Source organism: Silurus meridionalis, chromosome 18, assembly GCF_014805685.1.
Source record: "Silurus meridionalis isolate SWU-2019-XX chromosome 18, ASM1480568v1, whole genome shotgun sequence".
Classification (NCBI taxonomy): Eukaryota; Metazoa; Chordata; class Actinopteri; order Siluriformes; family Siluridae; genus Silurus; species Silurus meridionalis.
In genome coordinates, this window is record NC_060901.1 from 11,023,224 (window position 1) to 11,050,047 (window position 26,824).

General features: G+C 35.8%; 2 protein-coding genes across 4 annotated transcripts; one reads left to right on the forward strand and one right to left on the reverse strand.

The window, feature by feature from the left end:
- Positions 1 to 1,647: 1,647 nt before the first annotated feature.
- slc37a3 (solute carrier family 37 member 3) lies at positions 1,648 to 18,091 on the forward strand. Of its 2 annotated transcripts, none has more exons than XM_046872924.1 (15): positions 1,648 to 1,844; positions 4,445 to 4,591; positions 5,026 to 5,140; positions 5,810 to 5,902; positions 6,826 to 6,909; positions 7,082 to 7,227; positions 8,278 to 8,374; positions 8,806 to 8,890; positions 9,523 to 9,731; positions 12,113 to 12,254; positions 13,154 to 13,255; positions 13,366 to 13,413; positions 14,052 to 14,203; positions 14,449 to 14,514; positions 14,602 to 18,091. In XM_046872924.1, exons 2-15 carry the CDS (start codon positions 4,518 to 4,520, stop codon positions 14,692 to 14,694), a joined length of 1,506 nt encoding a protein of 501 aa, XP_046728880.1. In that variant the 5' UTR covers positions 1,648 to 1,844; positions 4,445 to 4,517; the 3' UTR covers positions 14,695 to 18,091. The 2 variants fall into 2 exon arrangements, with proteins under 2 accessions (XP_046728880.1, XP_046728879.1); XM_046872923.1 differs by lacking the exon at positions 1,648 to 1,844 and adding an exon at positions 1,887 to 2,407.
- Positions 18,092 to 19,783: 1,692 nt separating this feature from the next.
- On the reverse strand, positions 19,784 to 25,730 carry cdkn1d (cyclin-dependent kinase inhibitor 1D). Of its 2 annotated transcripts, XM_046872926.1 has the most exons (4): positions 25,626 to 25,730; positions 25,210 to 25,442; positions 22,820 to 23,229; positions 19,784 to 22,508 (listed from the first exon to the last, which is right to left on the reverse strand). In XM_046872926.1, the coding sequence occupies exons 3-4, from the start codon at positions 23,205 to 23,207 to the stop codon at positions 22,450 to 22,452; spliced, it is 447 nt and encodes a 148-aa protein (XP_046728882.1). In that variant the 5' UTR covers positions 23,208 to 23,229; positions 25,210 to 25,442; positions 25,626 to 25,730; the 3' UTR covers positions 19,784 to 22,449. The 2 variants fall into 2 exon arrangements, with proteins under 2 accessions (XP_046728882.1, XP_046728881.1); XM_046872925.1 differs by having other exon boundaries at positions 25,210 to 25,707.
- Positions 25,731 to 26,824: the final 1,094 nt, after the last annotated feature.

Here is a 26,824-nt window from a genome sequence, read left to right on the forward strand (position 1 = left end):
AGAAGATAACGGGAGTCTTTCTCTGCTCTATTACGGACATTTACACCACATGCTGCATAGCAAAGCCAACAGCATTGTGGACAGTACCCACACACCCCTCACACACACACTCTCCACCCTACTGCCATTAGGAAAGAGCCATCAGGCTCCCCAACACACAGAACTGAACTGTACATAACACAAACATACTCACTCGACTGTGTTACTGAATTGCACAACCTGAACTCAATACACACTCATCTCAATCCAGTCCACCTCCCATATTTTTATCCCATGTTTTTTCACTACATTGTGTTTGTTTACAAACACACTTGTTTATAGTCCTCTTTTGCACTTTACTGTAAGATCATTTTATACAATAGGTTTACTGAAATACCCTGCTGCTAAACAACCACAAACCACTGTGTCCACCTCCATGTTTGTTGTAAGGAAGTCTGCTAACATCATCTCTCTTGCACAAGCTCTTCTGTTAGAGCCAGAAATGTCACATTTACACTCATCTGTCCACAGATCTTTCTTCCAGTCATTCACTGTCCAATTCATGCCCACCCCCAATCTATTGCATATAAACAAAAAGAACATAAGTTTACATAAAAATGACAAAAGACTACATTTCTAAACATTTAACAGGCACTGTATAATTACATTTCTAGTATGCATACTTAAAATTGTAGTATGTACATGTAGCGGGTCCCGACTAGGTCCCCACTGGCAGATTATATATATATATATATATATAAAATCCACTGGTCGGAGTGCTCTGGAAATATTACAAATATTACAAAGAAATCAGTGAAGCAGGACAACTGTTGCTCATACTCCATTCACTTGGATTATATTTATTATTAACTTTGTATCTGCAATCATGAATTATCTTCTGTTCTTTGTCTGTTCCACATTGAAACACAGGTTATATCCACATTTGGATAACATGACATTTAAATAGTCTTCAAAGTTCTGTTTCCACATAAATGTATCTTCACACATTTTACAGACATCGACTTGTTAACATTAGTATGAAACCAAAAATAAACATATTCCATTTAAATCCTAATTTTAGTCTAACATCAATCATATTTACCCATTCGCTTAGACATCTTTCCTCTTTATCCTCTTATCAAAAGAGTAAAAATGTAAAGTTATTACAAAATAAGTTTTCACTTTATACAACACTTTATACAACAGAATAACCCTCATGTGCAGTATTACATTTACACTATAAAAACATAAACCTGAAAAATAAACTTAGCTGTCTCATAACGTAGCGTTCAGTGCTATGAACTGCACCTGTATATTCGTAGTATTAACCTTTTACCTTTTTACAACATTGTATCACAAACAGAACTGTTTTCCACACACACTAAAATAATACACAAATGCCTCGGAGCCATAAGAAACATATGAAATAAGCAACATGCAACCGCCATTTTCTCAACCACGTGCTATTAAACTTAACTGTTTACACATTTAACATACCTTTCACTCATGGAACACACATCACTGGGGATTCATATTAGTTTGTAAACATTTGTAATCACAAAAAAAGGTGTGTAACTGACCTGGGAATATTACAAATATTACAAAGAAATCAGTGAAGCAGGACAACTGTTGCTCATACTCCATTCACTTGGATTAGGAGCTCGTCTTGCTCTGTGCATCGCTAATTGTCCCCGTGTGACGCGGCACTCGTTGTTACTGCCCCCATGTGTCCGTTTAATGAAATATATGTCTTCATGTGTTTTTTCAAAGTCTCTCATTAGCATTTAATTATATGCATCAGAATAAAATAAAATAGCATTGCAGTAGAAGGACACAGAAGTAATCATCTCAACAAAACTTTTTTTGTGAGTGTCACATCCACTTAAATTGTCGTATGCACATTTACATTTCCACAGTACATACTTGCCGTGATGGATGAAGTACACAAACCATGTACTTGAGTTAAAGTAAATAAAACCTCGCAAATCAACTGTTTAAGGCTTTTCACCATTTAGTTTTTCTCCTGGCATGCTGATCCACGGAAGTCCTAAGAGGCCATGCATTATATTGTTTTCCTCTTTGTTTTTTCGCGATCTTGACATGTCATAAACATTGTTTTGTCGTGAACAGTACTTTTTTCAGTGTATTTGGCTTAAGAGCATGTTCTAGAGGCGTCGTGGATAACAATAACCATTTGCAATAGCGGGCGTGTCGATACCTGTTATATAAAAGTAATATTCATATTTTATTAGGGGTATTTATCCACAAAATCATGGTACAAATGAGCAGAATTCAAATACTTGTGTTTAATATACAATAGTGGCGCGCTGAGAAACAAAAAAGGGGAGGGCTTGTAGTTTGTGACGTCACATCCGGGCACCTTTAGATCATCAACAGCTGGGACGCACATCACCACACAGAAACACAGGTTCGTGCGCGTTTATATCCCTCCTATTTATTTGTGAAATCGGCTACGGTTAATAAGTACACGACCGTGCTTTGAGTACAGACTGAATAAAAATATAAATGACAGCACTCTCTAAATCCGGAAGCTAAATCCGCTAGCAATTTCGGCTAATTTCTGGTGGCTTGTTGGCAGGCAGGTCTTCTTTTTCCATGCGTATTCCTACAAATCCCGCCTTCTGCACTTTGATTGGCTGGGAGCGCTCTGTTTCTTAGACGCGATTGGCTAAATTTCAACACACGCGAGGGGAATAGTGATTCATAGCCAACCAGAGTCAATCCTGATTAAGGAGGCGGGATCTGTTGGAATGGGGGTGAGGGCAAATTAACGAGATATATGTCTAGTGAAAAATGTTTTTATTTTGATATTTTTGGTGAAATTAGTCTTGGTTATAATAAGAGTTGTAGTAATAAAAGCTTTTTAAAGGTGTCTAAAAAACAGAAAAACAATTTTGTTACTTCTGTCTCTGTTATAAGATTTATTTAAACATATTTCTGTTAAATGTCTTAATTATTATAATATACAAGTGTATTTTAAGTCATAAGTGTGTAGGTAGATATACATACATACATACCCAAACGTGCATCCATCCATCCATCCATCCATCCATCCATCCATCCATCCATCTATCTATCTATCTATCTATCTATCTATCTATCTATCTATCTATCTATCTATCTATCTATCTATCTATCGTAAGATTTAGTTAAACATATTATATACATATTATGTTTCTTATAATCTCACAAAAGTTAGTACACCCCTCACATTTCAGCAACATTTTAGTGTTCAAGGGAGAATATAGAAATCAATCTTAGATATATTTTAGAGTTGTCATTGTGCAGCTTGTATAGCAGTACAGATTTACTGTCCTCTAAAAATAACTTAACATACAGCCATTATTGTCTAAATAACTGGCAACAAAAGTGAGTACACCTTAAGTGATAACAGCAATACGTTGTGTAACCATGCAAAGCCACATGTCCAATTCATCATGGTGATGTGTTTGTCTGCTTGACAGGACAAAACAAATTTGTTTATTTTGTTTTAAAGCAGTTAAAATGTTGTGTTTTGAGTACAGTTCTCTCATACTGACCACTGGATGATCAACATGGCACCTCATGGTAAAGACTCTCTGAGGATTTGAGAAATAGAATTGTTGCTCTTTACAAAGATGCCGAGGCTTTAAGAAGATCTGTAACACCATGAAACTGATACACAGTACAGCTGCAAGGGTCATACAGAGGTTTTCCAAAACGTGCTGGTACGTCAGGTACAAAAGTTGGTTTAAAAAAAATACAGTGCTACAGCATTGCTTTAGAGGTTGCAGAAGCAGAAGGTCTGCTTGTCGGTGCTCAGACCATATGCCGCACACTGCAACAAGTCATTTTGTATGGATGTAGTCATAGAAGGAAGCCTTTTCTGAAGCTGACTCACAAGAAAGCCCGCAAACTGTTTGCTGAAGGCAACTTGTTCAAGAGCATGAATTACTGGAACCATGTCCTGTGGTCTGATGAGACTAAGATAAACTTGTTTGGCTCAGATGGTGTCATGTGTGGTGACACCCTGTTGAGGAGTGCCAAGAAAATGGTCTTTTGCCTACAATATATTGACACTTTGAACACAGATTTGACATGTTTACTTAGGGCGTACTCAATTTTGTTGCCTGTTAATTTGACAAAAAATGACAGTTTTTTTTTTTAGATTACAGTAAATCATTCTATTGTATTGACCCTTGACTTACTTAGACTTAGAGACTTTATTGCCATTGTAGAGTTTGGTAGCTCTCCGAGACCTTCAGCAATAAGAAAATGTAAGAATAAACAAAAGATAATTGCAGTAAAATATAATAATATTGTGAAGATATACTACAATAGTTGCTGAAATGTGAGTACATTTCAGTACAAGGGTGTATTCACTTTTGTGAGACTCTGTGTGTATGTGTGTGTGTGTGTGTGTATATGTATATGTGTGTGTACCTTATACGCCTTGTGCCTGTAGCTCCAGATGATCCTCTGCTGGAGAGAGAGTGTGAGCCTCCCTCTACGGAACACTTCCTCAACATCAGTCAGTGATGATTCCCTGCTGCGACTTCTTTTCACGCTACACCCACCATCACCTGGTCGCCTTCCTCCTCACCTTTTTTAGGTAGGCTGAATGCTCTCCATTGCATTGTTACTTAATCTTGCAGCTCATATTTAGATAAACGTTATACTGGATACTAGTAGACTCAACAAAGATTAAGAATACACTGGATTTTGAAAATGCTCATATAACCAAATTAGTATTCTGGAATGTACTATCATTAAAATATGTCTGAAATGCAATATAATTTTTAATGTAGGTTTGGCTTTTATGCAGTTTTTAATCTCTTTAGGTTTGAGCCAGACTATATTTTAAATATATATTCTCTCCTTTTCTTTTACACAGTCTTCCTCAGTATGAATATTTTTCTATTTCTGATTCATGGAGCAATATCCAGACATTTCTGCTGTTTTTTTTTGTTTTTTTATAGGCTCCTTTTAATGAAAGACTTTCTTTAATATAAACTCATAGTTTTTTTTTTTTTCCACCTCACACAGCTATGTGTTGCTGCACGCTTCACGCAAGACTTTCAGCAATGTGAAAGTGAGCATCTCTGCACAGTGGACCCCTTCAGTGCAAAATGGCAGCTCTCCTGCTTTTTCCCCTGGGGAGGTAGGAATACACTGCGGCTTTATGTTCCAGCATGTGGCTAATAAAAGGCTAAGACCAAACCCTTGTGTACTCATAGAAAAAGTTACATACATGTATTCAGGCATATAGAATGTGTTAAAATTCAATTTGGTAGCATAAGAAAACTTAAAAGTTCTTTGCATATAAAGAAAAATTACAAACACATACACAAAATTGGGAGCTTTGAAATCACTGATTCTTGAAATCTTGTTTATGAAACTACTACCGTCAGTCTCATTGTGCCTTAAATGACCTTGTTGTCAGGACATGTGGCTGTGTCTAGGTAATAAAAAAAAAAAAAACAACCTTAAAAAAAATAGATAAGATTAAAATAAATAAAAATTTATCAATTTGAACCACTGTTAGCTGGTTAGTTCCATATAGGATGTTTGAACAGCAAACCAATAACATTATAAAACTGACAAAAATGGAGGAGAATTCTACTTTTTGTTTTTGTTCTTTATAAACTTTTTTTTTGCTCATATGTAAAACGAGTGAATGCAGTGAAAGAGCACAATCAAAAGGGTTGATTATCATTGACATTGCATGTAGTACACAAGTATTCATGCTGTAAATATACAGTAAAAATCTATATTTTGTGAGGCAGTATTGTTTGTTTTTTGTGCCCTGGTCTTGTCTGAATGCCAACAGACGTGGGAAGAGAATCGGCTGTTTGCAGATGCTGAGGAGGCCACACTGTTCCTCGGTGCCCTGGACACCATATTTCTCTTCTCTTATGCCGTGGTGAGTGAACATAAATGATTAGATCAGCTCACAAGGCCAAATAGTTTCAATTCTATTAGTTTTAAATAAAACATCCAAAAAAGGGTTTCAAAGACCACGTAGTGTAAAGCTGCACAATTAGTAGTTTTATTTAGGGTTTTTGAAGACAAAGTAAACAATTAAACAAGACAAAGGGAAATTAATATACACCAAGCAATGACATCTGAGCATTCATAGTGCTGTGGTGTCAATAATAAACCTTGTAATTAGAATAAATAAAATGAAAAAATACAAATTAATTTTATGACACCGATTAGTACTTTGGACAGAATTTCTAATGTACAGGATAAAAGAAAGGTCTGTTAATTCTGATCAATTGCAGTTTGCAATTAATTTGCAATGAACATATTTTGTTGTAAAATGTAATGAATATTAATAAAGTACTAATTAATCAGTACTTCTGTCCAGCTCTATGTATGATAATTAATTAAATAATATAAAAATGTATCATATATATATATATATATATATATATATATATATATATATATATATATATATATATATATATATATATATATATATATATATATGGATGGATAGGGAGATCCATTACTTACTACTACTTGGATACAACATTGAATAACAACCAACATAATAATGTCACAAGTGTAGTGTGGTACACCACTACTTCCAGTGTCACAGTGCCATAAACAAACACACATCCTGCCCCTGTTGTCTCACTGCATGTATTTTTGTAATGCACAGAAACACAAGCATGAACATGTAGAGAAACAGAAGCATGTTAGTTCAGTGCTTTTCACAAATTCACTGTACTTATGCTCTGTACTGACTCTCTTGTGCAATTTGAAAATATGTAAAGCTGACCACAGTGATCGGTAACACTTAAATCTTAGGATTCATGTCGTGTTTTCTTTCAACAGGGTTTGTACATTAGCGGGATTATAGGTGACCGACTGGACCTTCGTTATGTTCTCTCCTTCGGGCTGTGTGGATCAGCTGTGGTGGTACAGTAATGTATTCTTGAAGTTGTTTACAGAAAATTGTAAATTATTAATGAAAAGCCATTATGAAGTTCAAGGTTAATGAAATGTTATAAAATACAGCTCTCTCTCTCTCTCTCTCTCTCTCTCTCTCTCTCTCTCTCTCTCTCTCTCTCTCTCTCTTTCCTCTTTATAGGAGTTTGTTTTTGGCACTCTGACAGAATGGCTGCATTTTTATAACGTGTATTTCTACTGCTCTCTGTGGGTGCTAAATGGCCTGTTGCAGTCTACAGTGTGGCCCTGTGTGGTGGCTGTCATGGGCAACTGGTTTGGCAAATCTGGGTGTGTGTCAGTGTGACGTTTCTTTTCTTTTTTTGCTACACTATATTAGCAACAGGACAATTTAAAATGTTACAGTTAACTTTCCGAGGTCTGTGATAAAACATTTAATTAATATACTGTATATTTAAAAATTGTAGTGTAAAGTTGTATTAATATATTTGTCCCATGTTCCTGACATATGTAAGACGTATTTTTCTGCAGTTTGAAAGTTTGTATATACTGAATGTAGTGTAAATGAACAGCACAAAAAATTGCATATGCTGTGTATGCAGTTTTTTACATTATAGAATTTGTGCTTTTTCACATATGTTGGCACAATTTGAAAAACAATTAATAATTAGCAAACTACAGTACTGTGGGATTTGCCCGTAAATCATTGTCTGAGTGCTGAGCTGAAAGCAATCCTCTAGAGATAATGCCATAAACAACGGCTCAGGTACTGTGCTGATCATATGCCATCACATGAACTGTGAATTGTATGAATACTTATTTACAGAGCAAACCTACAGTATTCACGCCCCTTGAACCTTTTCACATTATATTGTGTTACACTTTGGAATTTAAAGAGGAGGAGCTCAGTACTTGGCTACTTATCATCAGTTGATAGATTATTTAAGTAATGTAGTCTGCTTCAGTATACAGGTTTTCCAAAGAACACACATTTGTAAAAATAATACACAAAACTGTATTTGGTTTAAAACCCCCCTTTATTTCCTGTATGTATAAACAGCTTTGTAAAATAATGAGTAAACTACAACATGCTTTACAACATTATTTTCTTTCTATCGTTGCTGATAGCGATAACTATGTCCTTGCCTTGTTGTCTCAAATTGTGATTGTCTTTAATAACATACTCCGTTTGTTCTCTGACCTTGGGCATTAACTTTACTTCTATAGAAGTTAAATAAAGAGGATCTGTTCTGCGTCCTTCTTACTGTTAATAGTACAATTTTGCTTATATTGTAAAAATTTTAGTCAAGGACCCCACTTACACAAATGTAATGAATTTTTCATTTCAGTGTATAACAAGCTTGTTTGTATGTTTGTTAGCCGAGGCTTTGTGTTCGGCTTGTGGAGTGCGTGTGCATCAGTGGGGAATATTCTAGGAGCATTCCTGGCCTCCAGTGTTCTGAAGTATGGTTATGAGGTTAGTAAACTATAGCACATTTTTCATTCACTTGCTTCTGCATCTTTATATATACAAAATATGCGAACATAGTTTTACTTTATTTAGACCTGTACATTTAACTATATAATCAGCCAATTATGTAGCATCAGGGTAGTGCATAAAACCACACACAAACAGGCCAAGATCTTCAGTTCATGCTCATGCCAAACATCACATCTCTAATTTTATACAGTGGGAGATCTGCAGGTAAACAAACCATGTTGATGATAATAGTCAGACTGATTTGCATTAATAAGAAGGCAGAAGACCACTCCTGTCAACCATGAACCGAAATCTTAGTCAGGCACTAGAGAATTTTGAGTGTTATTTTAGTTGTAGAATTTAAAATGTTTTTTTAAAACAGGAAGAAATAATTGTGTGTGTGTGTGTGTGTGTGTGTGTGTTCTCAGTACGCTTTCCTGGTGACATCAGTGGTGCAGTTTGCAGGTGGGGTAGTCGTGTTTTTCGGTCTGCTCACATCCCCAAAGGAAGTGGGTGAGTTTCAGAAGGAGGCTGCATCTTTTTCACTTTCTTTGCACGTACCTTTAAGAAGCCACCACCTGTACCACAGTTATAGGCATGAAACTGCATTTTATTATGGTGTTTTTTGCTCACTTTGTGATAGAATATAAACTTTTGTCAGTTTTGAAAAGAATTAACACTTAATATCTTTCTTTTTTTTTCTATGTGGATACTTAATTTTTTTAGTAAAGGAAACCTTTACAAATCACTCAAGTTTAATTTACTTTAAATCTTAAAATGGGCTCAAGAAGAATTATATTAGCTCATACTATTTAAAAATTATAAAAATATTTTATGTATTAATACCTTTATTTGGTCAGTTACAACTTACTTAAAAATAATTTTAAAAGAAGCAGATTCAGATAAAAAAAAAAAAACGTGGATGTTGAAACACATTTGAGTTGAGGGATGACTTGTACATAACATTTCTAAATGAAACTATAGATTGCATACTTTTAAGTCTCGCAGTTTCTTGGGCATTGTGCCTGGGAAGCTTTAAAGGTATAAATGTCATTAATAATGATTATATATATGAGTGAGCCCTGGTTTTATCTCTATTTGATTTTGTTATACTGAATATAGTGTGTGTGATATTTTTCTCCCAGGTCTGATTGAAGGACCTGTAACAGGTCTAACAACAGTGGAGAGAGACACGGACAGTCATCAGCCACTTATGAGTGATAATGAGGATGATAAGGATGAAGTGGTGTATGACGGAGGATACTATTCTATACAAGAGCAGGATGATGAGCCTGAGCCCCAAACCAAAACTATTGGCTTTTTCCAGGCTTTCTGTTTACCAGGCGTTTTACCTGTAGGTCAAATTCTTAATTTTATTATCCTGAATTGACCTTTGATTTACAGCTCTTTTTTCAACATGTACATTTTGATTGATAGTTCAGTAAAAAGATAGTTCAGTAAAAACAGCATGCTTTTGTTTTGTTGTCATGCTTTCGCTTAGGGCAACTCCACCTTTGTTTTTTTGGCATTTTTAAATGAATTTGGCATCGTCCGATTGTGCTGCAAATTAGGCCGATTATTGAGCAAGCGCATCTGACACGTGTGTACGTTCCATGCTTGCGTGAGAGAACATAACTCATATACCAGCAGGTGGCAGTAGTCTGTATTTAGCATCCAAACAGGGAGTTTACGTTTACACCTGCTGCAATCGTTACTAAGGGAATCGTAACTTTTTTTAATCATGTCTGCTAGATTGCAAAGACAAGAATAAGAATGACAACAAGCGTGTTCCGTTTTTTTTTTTTTTTGTGTGTGTGTGCGCTCATTTTTTAAGCTAATAAGTAGGGATGCACCGAATATTCGGCCACCGAAAATGGCCCAAAAGTGCATTTTCGGTTTTCGGCCGAAAGACTTTGATCACCGAAAAAACACGGCCGAAACAGTTTGTTGTGATGACGCAAACAGAAACCGCGGCCTGCACGTGCTTGTCGGTGTGGACGTATTTCAGTATATCTGAGAAAGATCCACGGAGAGCGATTTGCAAAACATGTAATCGCAAAATTTCAAGAGGGGGTGCGTCTGCAAAAACTTTCTCCACGTCGGGTTTAATTTATCACCTGAAATCCAAACATCCGATCGCTATGCTGAATATGAGAGGAACCGCGGCACAGAAAAGCAAAACCCCTCCGAGCATGCGCACTCCGTCTGTGGCGGACGTTTTTGAAAAGGCAAGAAAGTTTAACAGTGATGTATTTTTAAGCAGTTGCACTTGTTCTGAATGCACTTTGTTTTTATGAAAGAACATACTTAATTTTACAACCTTTCAGCAGGCCATTATTATTGTAGTGCACTTAAGTTAAACATTTAAGTTTGAATTTTAATTAATTGTATCCTGTGCATTGTTGCAATGTGCTATAAATAAATATTTTCATAATTTGTAATTTGAAATTCCTTGATTTTAGTAAGGTTAGTACACAGTCATAGCCATAAATGCAATGGTAATAATAATTGGCAGAATTTCTTTCGGTGTTTCGGTTTTCGGCCTTGCTTTCCTCTTTTTCGGTTTTCGGTTTCGGCCAAGAATTTTCATTTCGGTGCATCCCTACTAATTAGCCAATCGGTGATCTCTTTGTTGTCAACGAACTCGGCTGCTGATTCGACAAGCAGAAATGCTGGTGCCAAAAAAAAACTAAAGCCGACCGACAGTCGGAACCCCACTGACATTTAGGGGAGGCTCGGTTACCAAAACCTGGTAACAAGTCCACTGATTGGAGAGGCTTGTGTTATTCAATAAATGTTAAAATTATTTACAAATATATATATATATATATATATATATATATATATATATATATATATATATATATATATAATTTTATAATAAAAATAATACATTTTCTGTATTACGTTTTTATTATTGGCGAAAAAAATCGGCATTATATATCGGCCATCAGCTGTCCTGATTTCTAAATATCGGCATCTGCCACAGAAAAACTTATATCGGTCGACCTCTAGTCAGCATTTGTAAAGGTGATCGAGACAGTGAACAAACAGCATATTGGTGTAATGAGTATCTTTGCTGCAAACATATTTTGTTTTGCTGCTACAGGATGCACATTTGCAAAGTTTTAAATCAGGGGTGCACACACTTTTTCAGCTTTCGAGCTATTTATAAAATGACCGTCAAAATGATCTACTTACTATAAAAATGCATAAATAAATATCTATTTTTTGAATGTTATGCGATCTACCCACACTACCTTTGCGATCAAGCGGTAGATCGCGACCAATGTATTGGTCATCCCTGTTTTAAATTATATTAACTCTTATCTAATTGACTAGTGAGTTGAATCTGTCATAAGAATATATATTTATGAAAAAATATATAAATATATAGAGCTTTTAACAATAGACATTGTCACAAAGCAAACTTAAAGAAATCTAAAAGTATATTTACATACTTTAGCAAGGAAGAAGCTACAGTGGCAAAAAAGCTCCCTGACATGATTTGAGGAAGAAAACTTGAGAGGAAGCCTCAAAAGACATCCTCTTTATGTGACACCAGATAGTGAGATTATCCAGTGTACATTTGTAAGAGTGTAAAGATAAACCATACCAAATATGCTTTAGAAAATGAGAACTGAAGCTTTTTGAAGAATTGAAATTACTTTCATTTCTGGGTGTATAGTCAATAATTATGCAATTGTGATTTTTTTTCTTTTTCTGCTCTGACAGTACTCTCTTTCCTACGCTTGCCTGAAACTGGTGAACTACTCTTTCTTCTTTTGGCTGCCATTTTATCTGAGCAACAACTTTGGCTGGAAAGAAGCAGAAGCAGACCGGCTGTCTGTGTGGTATGACGTTGGAGGGATCATCGGTGAGTGGCAGTGTGGATACGCGTTATGAGGATTATATTCACTGCCTCTGCATGCATAGGACTGCGTAATACAATCATTTTGACATCGAATTTCCCTGTGCTGACAAAAAATAGAAATCCTGTTTACTTTAATAACTCATAAATGTTGTTACCAGTTTAAACACAGAGAGAAACACACATTTACATACCAGGCTGGTACCAGTTAATCTCAAAGTCTTCTCTCTGTAAAAGTCCCATCATTAAAAATACAAATTATTCAGACTCAAAGACTAACTATAGAATTTGTGAACGCATTTCTCATGTGCGCACACACACACACACACACACACACACACACACACACACACACACACACACACTTTTTGAGAAAGAAACATGCTGCGGATTTCTGTTGTAGGTGCGATTTGAGATTTGAGTAAGCAGTTTTCTGTTCTTTTCTCAGAACAAGGAAACGAGTGAAAATTCTTTAAAATGAAATGATAATTATGTGTATGCTACAGATGTGGTAGATAGACAGATAAAAAGTACACTTATAACACTGGAGTACCCCTTTAAAATTAAATACTTTACCCTGTATAGTTCAGGGTCAATGTTAAGGAAAAAGCAGAAGTTAATTATGCATAATTTTATAAGCACTTCAGTTAGCAAATATTAAGCTTTATTTGTTTTCTTATTTAGACATTTTAAATAGATTTAAACAGTATACTTATATTTATTGTATATTTAAAATCTTGTGTAGTATAAAAAAATTACCCTGGAAAAAAATACCCATTAGAATTATTTTTGGCAATGAAATATTATTATTGTTGTTTATCTTCATTGTATTCAACTTCTGTGACCTTTGCAATCCTAAAAATGCCTTTATATATTCAAATATTATTGCACATTATTTATCTCAGGAGGAACACTGCAGGGTCTAATCTCTGATTTCCTGGGGAAAAGAGCTCCTGTCCTGTGCATTAGTTTGCTGCTAGCTATGGGATCTCTGGTGGGATACAGCCGTGAGTCTGGACTGCAGCACATAGTCATATATGCACAGACATGAGTCATCTTTATAGAGTCATTGACTGCTGTAAACATATTGCTCACTATTTTCCTTTTCCTTATTTAGACTCTCCGAATGACCAGATTGTGAATGGAGTGCTTTTAGCAACTACAGGTGAGAGAGAAATATAGTGTTTAGTACATTCATTGCTATCTTATCTTAGCTTGCCTTGTTTGCTTTTCTGTGTATTTTCACAGTTTGATCAGTTATAAGCTGTAGTGAAATGAATATGACTAATCAATTCAGTTTGAGAACCATCATGTTCATTATATAATCAAGTGTTTACACGGTCACTGTACTTTACACAGATTACAATGGAAAAAAATATTTAGATGTTTATCTGAGATGATTGGCCGATTAGATAACTGCACAATGTGCCGGAACATGTGTATATATACACAGAGAGAGTAATATAAGCCAGTGAGGGTTTTTCCTAAAGTTGTAAACATTGTAAAGGTTGTGAAGGTGGAGGTAGGTAGGTCTACCATATAACCGTAAAAAATACTGTGGCATCACATGTGATTGGGGTGCATACAAAAGAGAAACACAGCTCAGGAAACTATGTATACAGAACTATGTACTGTATAAATATCCAATATGTAATTAGTACTGTGCTTATTATATTCATACTACAGTTAATAATATATTATATAAGCTCAAGTAACCCTAATGGGTAGAAAACATATGATGATGAGAGAACATTTTTACCATAGCTGTTTCCTGTTGAGTAAAGCAAAATGTTTTCTCTTCAGGTTTCTTCATTGGTGGTCCGTCGAACATGATAAGCTCAGCGATTTCAGCAGATCTGGGTCGGCAGGAAGCTCTGCAGGGGAGTCAGGCGGCTCTAGCCACTGTCACAGGCATAGTGGATGGAACTGGCAGCATCGGGGCCGCTGGAGGACAGGTGGGATTCGACACTAATTTGCTTACTTCTCAACCTAGACATTTTTTGTGAATTTCCCCATCTGAGGACAATATCTAATGCAGCCTAATACTAATAACTAATACTGGTCAGAAAGGCATATTATGTCTCATATACATCCCATATATCAAATCTCAGACAAACGTATTTAATATGTAGGTAGATGTTAATGTATAAAATAATCGTTCTGATGGCACATAACTAACATAACCCTTATCTATTTTTAGTACCTGGTATCACTCATCGAGAGCAAATTAGGATGGATGTGGGTCTTCTACTTCTTCATAGTGATGGTAAGATTTCTCTTAGAGGTTAATTCTCTGATCTGATCATCTACCTGCTTGTTTGATATCTTGGTTGTGTTTTTTTCTTCTCTATAGACAGGATTCAGCATCGTATTCATCATACCTCTTATCGTAAAAGAGGTACGCTCCATGTGCAGAGACAGTCAAGCAAGGACACACCAGCTGTGAACATGTAGTGCTGTTTATAACATCTCGTCTTGTCTGAGTTTATATGAAGAAGGTGGAGAGTGTATCAGCTAAGATGCCCAGTTTTCTTCTCTGTTCTTTTTTTCTTTTTTTCTTTTTTTTTTAAAGCTGCTTTTTATGTAGAATAATGGTGTTTTAAATGATTAGTTCTTGATTCTATCAGTGCCATTGGCATTTATATAGTAATATAATGCCAAGGACAGCAACTAGCAATGGTGAAAAATCATCCAGACAATCATCATAACTAATCTGACTTGAACATTTATTATTGTCTAATCTTAACTATGAAAATGTACGTAATGTAGACAAAATGTTAGACCAGTGCAACTCGTACTGCAGAACTGAGTGCACAAGTGATATGATTATTATGTGATCTTCAAGTTAATTGAAGTGTTCATATAAACAGTACGTTTATCCAGGGCTGCTAGAGGTGTAGTAACCTTGCATTGATGAACACTAAATTAAGTTCTCACAATGTGTGCGTCTGTTCTCGCATCTAACGATTTTTAGCCAGGGCTCCAAACCAGGTCAAGGAATTAAAACGAATGCTATTTAACAATTAACACAAACACTACCGACAATGTAATCATGCAGAATGGTGCAAACTTCATTTTTGAGCCCTGGCTCAGGCACTAACATTTCAATACTACACCAGGCTTGCAGTTTGTGTCCATTGCTAATGTGAGTGTCGGGTATCAAATTTGACCAACAAATACAACCCCAGTTCCAACAAAGTTGGGAGAGGCAGAGCGTCTCAGAAGTAAAGATGGGCAGAGCGTCACCAATCTGAGACTGTGTCCATAAATTGTTCATAACAATGTTTCTCAACACATAATTGCAAAAAACTGTTGTTTATCTAATCATTTACAGTATGTAATATCAAAAGTTTCAAAGAATGTGGAGAAATTTCTGTGGACAAGGGTGAAAATCAATATTGGATGTCCCTGATCTTCGGCTCAGGTGGCACTGCATTTAAATAAGACGAGATTCTGTAGTGGAAATCATTGCATGGCCTCATTAACACCTCCAGAAATCATTGTTTCTGAACACAATTTGCCATGTCATCCACAAATGCAAGTTAAATCTCTATCATGCAAAGAAGAAGTCATGTGTGAACATCACCAAAGCTCATTTTAAATTTACTGAGGCAATTTGGAAAACTGTTCAATGGTCTAACAAATTAAATTGTAATTTTTTTTTTGGAAACCTCGGACATCTCTGCTTTTCAAGGAAGGCTTTGCATATTTGAACAAGACAATGCTAACTGCATACTACATCTATTACAATAGCATGACTTCCTAGTAGAAGAGTCCAGGTGCTGAACTGGACTGCATGCAGTCTAGACAATTTGAAAACATTGGGCGCATTATGAAATGAAAAATACAATACAGAACTGTTGAGCAGCTGGAATCCTGTATCAGACGCATATGGAACAACATTCCTCTCCCAAAACTTAGTTTCCAGATATATACGTACAGAATATGTGACGCTTCAAAGCCATTAAATATAAAATTACCTTAATTGTTCCTTAAACTGGTAAACATTCTAAGTTTAAACATTTGATTTGTTTTTATTTGTTGTTTTATTGTGCATAGAATATAGTTTTCATTTACATTTTGCACAGTGTCCCAAAGTTTTGGAATTGGGGTTGTACAAACAGCCAACAAATAGGAAACTTTGAGCATATGTTTAAAGTGCCTTTATTTCATTCTGTATTTTGATCTTGAAAACAATCTGAGCTTTGTGATCTTAGAAGTTATTTCTCTAAAAATACAAAGGACTTGGCCTATAAAAGACATTTATTTAGTGTATATAATATTTTTTTAATCAATATATAGTGAGATTAATGATTATGAAGAAAACGTATATGTGGTCTAATTTGAACTATATTTTGCTTAAAAGCATATTAATTAATCTTTTTTAATAATTTGATTTTAATGGCTGCTATAGGTGCAGGGCATACCATCGATGTACTCTCTGTGGAAGTTACATTATTATGTCATTCCAGATTTTAAAAAGATTTGTTTGTTGAACCTGACATTGTTCCAAATCGGATTTCTTTCAGCTGTATTTATTGTCAAAAAAATGTAGTGTAGTGTTAAAGATGTACTATGTAGGTTTATGTCAAGGATTTGACCACTCATTGTTCTGCTTTATGTATTACCCAGAGGGATACATTCAGTTGCTAGTTTATAAGATTGACCTGCCTTGCATCTTACACTACATGGCTTTTTTTTTTTTTTTTTATCTCACATACCTGTAATGTAAGTCTATTCAAATAATGTAATAACTGACTGTAGCCTGTATGTCACAGCACAATTTGTTTTTACTGAGTGGAAAAAGACCTCAACAGGATATCTGAGACTCCTATTGTTTGGGGTGTGTAACATTCTCAGCATAGCAGTGACACTGACCTGAATATATTTGTCCACCTGTTACACTACAATCTACTAATACTCAGAACGATTCACCATTCGAATGATATCAGTTCTGGTCCCATGGTGGTTTCTTTCCAGAGCTCCAGTTACTCACAAAATACACCTGTGTGGTTGATTTATTTAAACTGGCAACTGTTTGAATATTTGCATCTGTGAAGCAAATATTTAAAAGAAATGTGTTATCTGTTGTATGTTGTGCACAGTGATAAATATTTTTAATGTATTTTTAATGCTTACATTTTTTTATTTTATTTTATTTTTTAAATACATAATCTGTGTATGTGATGTCATCTGTCCAATATCTTATGACCAAAATATTTAGAATTTTATATTTGCTTACATGTTTGTGTGAACATCTTAAACTGTTGAATACAGGTTGATTCAACACATTCTGTAACTGGAACTTTTTCAGATTTTTGTAAATTGCTATTAGTACTTTCTTTACTGCGCATTTGTGCTTTATAATTTCGTAGTGCATGCCCTTAGATTTGTTCCTATTTAATGAAACAAAAAGGCATCACTATCACATGGTGCAGGTGTGATTTTCTTAGATCTAATGCAAGCTCAACTTGATGTTATGCATTTATTGTTGAAATCAGGCTCAGGTTCTTTGTTGAATGTTGTGAAGAGGGAGTAGAGCTGCAGTTTTAATATAATAGCAATTTTTTTAAATGTGAAAGGTTTTACTTTATATGGATGTTTCACATTTGCACTTCAAATAGAAATGCCTCAACATTTCTGTTTTATTTGTCTGTTTACATGTTTTTCTTTTCTTTTTACAATGAATGCAATCTTGATTCAGATAAATAATGCTTTTAAACTCATGCAAACACTTTGTATATAAACACTTGCCAACAAATGTCATCTTGATACAAAAAAATCATATCACTATAAATGTCAAATCATTGTTTACATTATATTAAAAATAATTATATTACTGAGCTTGTAGTGTAAATGAATGATTTTTAAACCAAACTCTCAAAAGTCTCAGTAGAATTCTGGAATTGTTTACTTTCAATGTTGCCTCTTGAAAAGACCACATGGGCAGTGACTATTTAGAAATGTCCACAATAATAATACTGTTTATGCTTAAAACACATTATTTTACATTACATTATAAAAGATAATGAGAATATAAAGAGAAAATTATTCTTATTAAAACTTTTTAAAAATATTTTTTTAGTAGTTCTATCTATCTATCTATCTATCTATCTATCTATCTATCTATCTATCTATCTATCTATCTATCTATCTATCTATCTATCTACAGTGAGGAAAATAAGTATTTGAACACCCTGCTATTTTGCAAGGTCTCCCACTTAGAAATCATGGAGGGGTCTGAAATTGTCATCGTAGGTGCATGTCCACTGTGAGAGACATAATCAAAAAAAAAAGAAAAAAATCCGGAAATCACAATGTATGATTTTTAAACTATTTATTTGTATGATACAGCTGCAAATAAGTATTTGAACACCTGAGAAAGTCAATGTTAATATTTGGTACAGTAGCCTTTGTTTGCAATTACAGAGGTCAAACATTTCCTGTAGTTTTTCACCAGGTTTGCACACACTGCAGGAGGTATTGTTGCCCACTCCTCCACACAGATCTTTTCTAGATCAGTCAGGTTTCTGGCCTGTCGCTGAGAAACACGGAGTTTGAGCTCCCTCCAAAGATTCTCTATTGGGTTTAGGTCTGGAGACTGGCTAGGCCACGCCAGAACCTTGATATGCTTCTTACAGAGCCACTCCTTGGTTATCCTGGCTGTGTGCTTTGGGTCATTGTCATGTTGGAAGACCCAGCCTCGAACCATTTTTAATGCTCTAAAGCATTGTTCCCCAAAATCGCGCAATACATGGCCCTGGTCATCCTCTCCTTAATACAGTGCAGTTGCCCTGTTCCATGTGCAGAAAAACACCCCCAAAGCATGATGCTACCACCCCCATGCTTCACAGTAGGGAAGGTGTTCTTGGGATGGTACTCATTATTCTTCTTCCTCCAAACACGTTTAGTGGAATTATGACCCAAGTTCTATTTTGGTCTCATCTGACCACATGACTTTCTCCCATGACTCCTCTGGATCATCCAAATGGTCATTGGCAAACTTAAGACGTGCCTGGACATGTGCTGGTTTAAGCAGGGGAACCTTCCGTGCCATGCATGATTTCAAACCATGACGTCTTAGTGTATTACCAACAGTAACCTTGGGAACGGTGGTCCCAGCTCTTTTCGGGTCATTGACCAGCTCCTCCCGTGTAGTTCTGGGCTGATTTCTCACCTTCCTTAGGATCATTGAGACCCCACAAGGTGAGATCTTGCATGGAGCCCCAGTCCGAGGGAGATTGACAGTCATGTTTAGCTTCTTCCATTTTCTAATGATTGCTCCAACAGTGGACCTTTTTTCACCAAGCTGCTTGGCAATTTCCCCGTAGCCCTTTCCAGCCTTGTGGAGGTGTACAATTTTGTCTCTAGTGTCTTTGGACAGCTGTCTGTCTGTCTGTCTGTCTATCTGTCTATCTGTCTATCTATCTATCTATCTATCTATCTATCTAATTTATTTTGTGTTTAGTTTTTATGTATTTCAGTGGTCTTAAATTTTAAAGAATTTCCCATTTTCAAAAAAGTCACAAATTACATTTTTTATAAACATGAATATCCTTTTATTATAATTTGTGATTTAAAGATGGCGACATATTCACAATCTCACAATACAATGAAAGAAAGAGAGAAACATTTGGTGGAACTGAGAAGAGTGAATCAGTTTCAGCATTTTTGGATCATATTTCATACAACTTTATTCAATATCAAACAATCACTCTGCCCCATATAATGTATACTTTTCGCATATACAATATATAGGGTATATACCTTTTATCATTTATATCAATTACTGCAGAATTTTGAAAGCCAGATTTAGTATTTTTGGCAGGCTGCATTCATACCCAAATATAAATACATGCAATTAATGTTTGTAATTAAAAGAGTAAAGTTTCTCACTGCAGAGACTTGGCCAATGTTAATTTTTATTCATGCTAACTTCTAAACATCACTGCAGGTTACCATACACTGCAACAGTAATATTGAATAGTGCAAAGCTCGTACAAAACCAGTTAGTAATCTATGAACAAAATTACCTTCCAATAAGTTAAACATATTTTAGGCTGCTCTCAAACAAAAATGATGGCTACAAAGAAAAAATGGTGGTACAGCGCACACACTCATTAAAAAGTAAAGGGAGAAATGATCAAACCATTTCAGACTGAGCTGATGAGTGTAAACATGCAGTAAATTAATAGACACTGACTCAGCTTTAATGTGGTAGACGATAACTAAACACCCGGACATGATTGTGCATAACCTCCGCTGTCTTGTGTGTGTGGCGAATTTAGGTTTTGACCTTTGGCCAACTACTGTAGAATTTTCTGATTAAGAAGACCTAAAACAAACAGGACTTGATTAGCATAATTCTCAAAAGGGTGGTGAGGGAATCTCACAAATCTCACATATCTACAAACTTCATGTCGATTGGATCAGGAGGGTTTGTTTTCTAATAAGGGAATGAAAACTTCATTGTTTTTGTGAGGTAGATGAAAACTCTTCTTCAAAAATATTAACAGACATGAAAAATAGCTGAGTGAGCTGAGTAGGACACTGTGACTGTCACCAGATATATTACTAAAAGAGTGTTTTATCGAAAAACTGCGCCACTGCCACAAGGCCAAAAGTATGTTTTGTCAGCTTTTGAGGCTGGTTAAAACTAGTGGCTTTGTCCCTTTTCTTTGACAGCAGTTGGTAGCTGCTTCCTTTTGACACTGTGTGGAGCTAATCTTTGGCTAGTTTCTAAAGCTGCCTTTCTAAAAACATAATGACATGTAAAAATTAAAACACAATTACAAACAAACTCACAGCAAACACTGTGTGAACAAACACCTGGATATACTTCCCTGCTATTTACATGCTTAGCATGGATTTTTAAGTCTCTCATGAACAATTATAAACATAATTTTTTTGGACACGATTCAGTCCGCAATAAAAACGCTACATTTTTTGATATAGTATTCAGAACCAAAACGGTTAACATAACAGAAATAAAAACTGAGAAAAAATGCTACATGAACTCCAAAAAAACAACAAAAAAAAACATATACAGTTCTCATAAGATGTTGTGCGTTACTGTTGTTAATACAACAGATATTCTTTGTCTATACAATTTTACTTTTAGATTTTTGTGACATATTCACAGAAGTCTTAAAGTGTAAACACCAATCGCAGAAAAGCACAACTAATGTTTATATATGTTGTTTTTTAAAAGAAGGCTATATTGATCACATTTACAATAAAGGATGTTAAAACGAGAAAAGAAAGTCTTGTCATTTTGCCCCTTGTCTGTATGATTAATAATTCAAGTAAATGTAGGTAGTATTGTTTTTTTCTGTAAGTTGTCAGCAAGGTAACTTGTAACTTGGGTAGTTATATGTCTTCCGTTTGAGATGCTTTAACAAATGTTACACTAAATGGTGAAGTAGTGAAATGTTTACAAAGTGGACTTTAGGTATGCATCAGAGGTCAGAGGTTACATTCTTCTGAGACCTAGCTCAGTGACCATGTTGAGGTAAGAGAGATTCATTCATTAAGAATTCATCAACTTTTTTTTTTTTTTCTGTGAACAATCCTGTATAACACAAACATAATGAGGCAATGGCTCAGATTTACCAGTTCAAATCTGGTTCTTTTTTATAAAAGGTTTTATAATGTGAAAATAAATAAGTAGTGAGTATCATTAAGTAATATTATTCAGTTATAACATTTTAAGGCCTTCATATGTACAAGAAGCGTAAATCAGCCAGTATCAGAACAGCAAGACTGTTTGTAACCGTTTAAAGTCTGGAGGTCAGTATTAATCCGATGTCGGTTGCTGTTGAGGTGGGGAGCGGTTTTATAACCTGCCGAGCCGTTAGGCTTTGTGCACACTAGTCAAGACCCAAATCACACTGGCATTTAGAATACAGGGGAGGAAGACAACTGTCACAACTTGAGTGTTGTCAAGTTATTGATTAAAGTGTTCTTTTTTTAGAGTGCATTTTTGTACTTCTTCACAGTATACTTTAAGCGTATTTAAACTTTTTGATAACATAATCCCCATATACTACTAATAGTTATAACTGCAGGTATTGTATGTACAGTTACACACACATTATATATATATATATATATATATATATATATATATATATATATATATATATATATACACAGTGAGAGTTTGAAAGGATCTTCAGCTGCATAAGTATCTGCTCTCTTCTTACTGCCTTGATGAGGCTTTGTAATGAAGACACCGCCTCTTCTTCACGGTGAAGAAGTCTAGAACAGAGAAAAGGTGTTTAAAGGTTTCTAAGAAATCCTCAAAGACTTCTGCACCATAAATGTTCTGTTTTGTTAATCTTTTTTATCTTGACACATGTTGCCCAGATATTTAACATTCTGCAGATCTCAACATCCTGGTACAGCTCTGTTTAGAAGGTAAATACAAAGGATTAAATGCACTAGCAGGTTAACCCTGAGGGCTGGAATGAAAACCTATGCAGTAAACTAAGTGTTATTTAAGCCTAGTGCAAACATTCCTATTCTCAATGTTAGCAATGTACACAAACAGGGTTTGACTCATGTCTTACCTGTGATGGTAGCCTGTCTGTATTTGTCTGCTCTCTTCCCGAGCTCGGCTCCTCTGTAAGCCACAGTTACATCGGGGCTCACAGGAACCACCAGTGTGCGTTTCCCCAACCTCATCACACAGCTGTGGTAGAAAGTTGGCACATCCTGGCACCGCACCTCCTCCCACTGCACTGAGCCAGGGGTAGGATGCTCGCCCTGGAAGTCAAAGTTCCAGCGCTGTTTGGCCATTTCTAATCTCATGCACATGAATTTGTGGAAGTCCTGCTGAAGCTGCTGGTGGTCGACCGGGCCAAAGAGGTTCCGCCGCACACCTGTGCCCCGTGGCTTAACATCCTCTTCCACTCCTTCAAGCTCTACTTGGTCATATTGAGATGAAGTTGTAGCCATTTTGCTGTGGACTAAGGAAAAACTACACACAAAAATTAAATCTCTATGAGACTGAGCCACTGCACATGGCCATATGTGGAATGTAAAGCAGAAGATGCACAAGTGTGACAAATGTCTCACATGAACTCAACAGTTCAGCACAATCTGCTACTAATTAAAAACACACTTTATGTGAAAAGACTGTGTTGAAAATTGAGAGCCGTCATGGTCTTCCTATTAAAAAAAAAACTAGCTGAGAAATATTGTGGCAGCATGTTTTATGTTCTAAATGATCAAAAGAATTAGAAAGTGATAGCTAAAACTGCATCTGAAATTCAGCCACCCAAAAGCTGATCTCTAGCAACCTGTCCTCAATTCCCTGTTCATTCACTGTGTGAAAAACTATAGCAGCTTTTGTAGGCTTCTTATCTAAGCTGGAATACTTGTTATGGATTCTGATTTGCTTCCTTGAGGTGCGCTTTTGCCCACCAGTGCAACCGTTTACACCTTATCAGTAAAGGCTTAGTGAACTCTAAACCAAACGCTTGTAGGACGTTAAAGGGGAGTTAAAGATCAATTTGCAGCTGTTGCTTGACATGTAAGATGTACCCAAAGCACAAAACAGAACATATGACAAATTGCGTAATTTAGCAAATTAAATGTAAAGACATTTAAATTATTTTGGAAGCAGATACCTGCCTACATTATTACACAAATTTACACAATGTAGGAAAGAAAGTTTGGTCACAATTTTATTTTTGGATATATTTTTGTAAATTTCACCTGAAATATTATTTTACATTATCTATATTTTTACAGAGCAAAGATGATAATTTCACTCTTTTTGTCCACTTATACCCACAATGTAATGTACATGCCATTATATTATACGTCTTTAATGTAAAATTGTGATACATGTCAGTTTCATTTACTTTACTTTTTTATTTACTCGAAAATGTATATATTTACAAATTTAGACACATTCGAATACATTCTAGTGCTCAAACACATTTTTCTCTAAAACTATTTTCTTTGTTTACAGCTAAAAATTCTCAGTTTCTATATTACAGATATTTCGCAATTTTACATTAAAACATTGATAACACTTAATAAAATAAAATATATGTTAAATGATAATAACAGTGGCTGATTTATTTCTTGTATAAAATTACCAAAAAATGCAATTTCTTCCCACTGTTTTGGTAAAAGCCTCTGAAGAGTGTGTTCACATTTAAAAGGAAAGTTAGCGTCTAAATTTATCCAAAGATTAGATTTTTTTTATTTAATAAATTGACACCTCATTTGCATAAACGATTTTATATATTTATTTTTAAAAACCTCCAGTAATAAAAATTAATTCCATTGTTATAAATGGCTATATATCCCACATGAACTTGTAGAACAGCCACTTTACTTAATGTAACTCTGTGTGTGTGTGTGTGTGTGTGTGTGTGTGTGTGTGTGTGTGTGTGTTCTAACCATGCAGCTAGAGGGGGGGAAAAAGTGCTGGAGTAAAAGGATGTTTATATAGAAAAGTGGGCGTGGTTTTACTATTGACTTCGAGGAAATGTTAGTGAAGTATGCATACAAAATTATTAGCAGAAATGGGCGTGGCCTCGAGACCGCAGCTTTAATACGAAGAAGCAGGTGGGGTGTACAATTCTACGAAAATGGGCGTGATATACATACTAACTTACTACACCATACCCTTGTAAACACTGAACAAATAGGCTACTACAACTATTACTAACGATAACAATAATAATAAATACAGAAGATGAATAAAAACAGTCCAATGCTGCATCTACAGAAACCTGGAAAATTTCCAGACTGATCCACACGAATGCATGTATTGCTCTTCATTCTTTTTTAATATTTTATTTACAAATGAATAATACAAACACGAAAAGTGGTATATTTTGACTGGAAGATCAGCAAGACCAAGTACTTGAAACGTCGCCCTTAGAAGATGGCTGTAACAACTGTAAACAAAACAGAAGACATAAACAGATGATGCACTCACCCTCGATATGCCGTGTTCAAGAAGAAATACTCCTGGAGAAAACAGTACACCGTTTACGATCTACGGATGAACAGATCTGACAAGCAGGAAGCTGAAGGAAAGTGCGTCAACACGTCCACCTCCAGCTTGTTTGTTATTTTGAAGCTGAACGCGAAGAGAACCCCGCCCGCTGTGACGTCACCGCCGTCGCGAGCAACTCGAGACAACAAACAGCACGCGCCCCAGCTTGGTGTCTGTAGTCAAACGCACGACAATGCACTAACACAAAATTGGGCCAGGGCAGTGATGACCTCAATAAATAATAATATCATATCTATGGTTATTTGAATATCTGATACACTAAAACACATGAAATCCAAACACTATAAATGTCACATTAATGCACAAATGCGCATTTCACCCCTTATTTCACTCACACAAGAACTTTCAGCTTTGTCGTACTTTTCGGCTCTAATTCAGACTTCCACATTGTTTGCGGACTGAAGGTTAATGCCTAAAAATCGCCATTTTGGTTTCTTCTCCAGCGCGTGACCTACTTGTTGGTGTTTTGATTGCGTCATGAGGTTGGCACTCGGCCAGCAGCTACAGTCACGTTTCTCGCAACGTGAGCCGAAATGCGCGCGCTTTCCCGCAAACCCTCATTCAAACTCTCATCTTCTTTACTACTAGTGTAGTCTCTGGGCTGGTTTACAGGGAAATGGAAAGGTTTTATATACCAGTTTACAGTAAACATGCACCCTGATAAGGGGGGCAAATACATATTGAATAAAATTGTAAATTTACCCCCCCCCTCCATTAGTATGCAGGATTTTCTATTTCTATATATAATATTCTTTCCTCTAATTCACTCACTGTGCTTTATTTTGTCAAAAGGGTATATAAACTTTTGCACTTTTGCCTGTATACACCAACCAGGCATTGCATTATGACCACCTGCCTAATATTGTGTTAGTCACAAAACAGTCCTGAACCGTCGCACATTAACAGCATTAACTTTTCAGCAATACGAGCTACAGCTCATCTGTTGGATCGGACCACACGGGCCAGCCTTTGTTCAATGAGCCTTAGCTGCCCATGACCCTGTTGCTGGTTCCCCACTGTTTCTACCACTTTCGATAGATCCTGACCACTGCAGACCGGGAACACCACACAAGTGCTGCAGTTTTGGAGATGCTCTGACCCAGTTGTCTAGCACAATCACAATCTGGCCCTCAAAATCCTTATGCTTGTCCATCATGATAAGGGTTACAGTGGTTCTAAAGTCTATCCAAGAAACACTGGGTGTGATTAAGCAATACGCCACATCACACAGTCACAGTAAGGGACAATTTAGAGTCAACAATATATCAGGATGTTTTTAGCTGGAAACCCAGAGAAAACCCCCAGGGAGATCATGCAAAAATCAAAATGAGTTGTCCAAACTTGGCAACCGGAAGTGAAAACCGAACCTGCCAAATGACATACATAAACGCAAAACAATATATAGATAAAACTATATTTGTTTTTGCCATTTGTGTGAATTGGTTAGGTCTGACTAAATATAATAATGTTCATTATTCTTAAAATAATCAGTTTTTTCTTTACTATGATAATTTGGAAACATGCTAATATCAAA

Bases quoted from the DNA above. Each gene is read 5' to 3' on its own strand.
- slc37a3 (XM_046872924.1), top strand. From the start codon at position 4,518: ATGATTCCCTGCTGCGACTTCTTTTCACGCTACACCCACCATCACCTG. The intron at 5,141-5,809 runs GTAGGAATACAC...GAATGCCAACAG, and splicing joins CTGCTTTTTCCCCTGGGGAG to ACGTGGGAAGAGAATCGGCT. The intron at 5,903-6,825 runs GTGAGTGAACAT...TTCTTTCAACAG, and splicing joins TTCTCTTCTCTTATGCCGTG to GGTTTGTACATTAGCGGGAT.
- cdkn1d (XM_046872926.1), bottom strand. From the start codon at position 23,207: ATGGCTACAACTTCATCTCAATATGACCAAGTAGAGCTTGAAGGAGTG. The intron at 22,509-22,819 runs GTAAGACATGAG...TCTCTGTTCTAG, and splicing joins CAGACAGGCTACCATCACAG to ACTTCTTCACCGTGAAGAAG.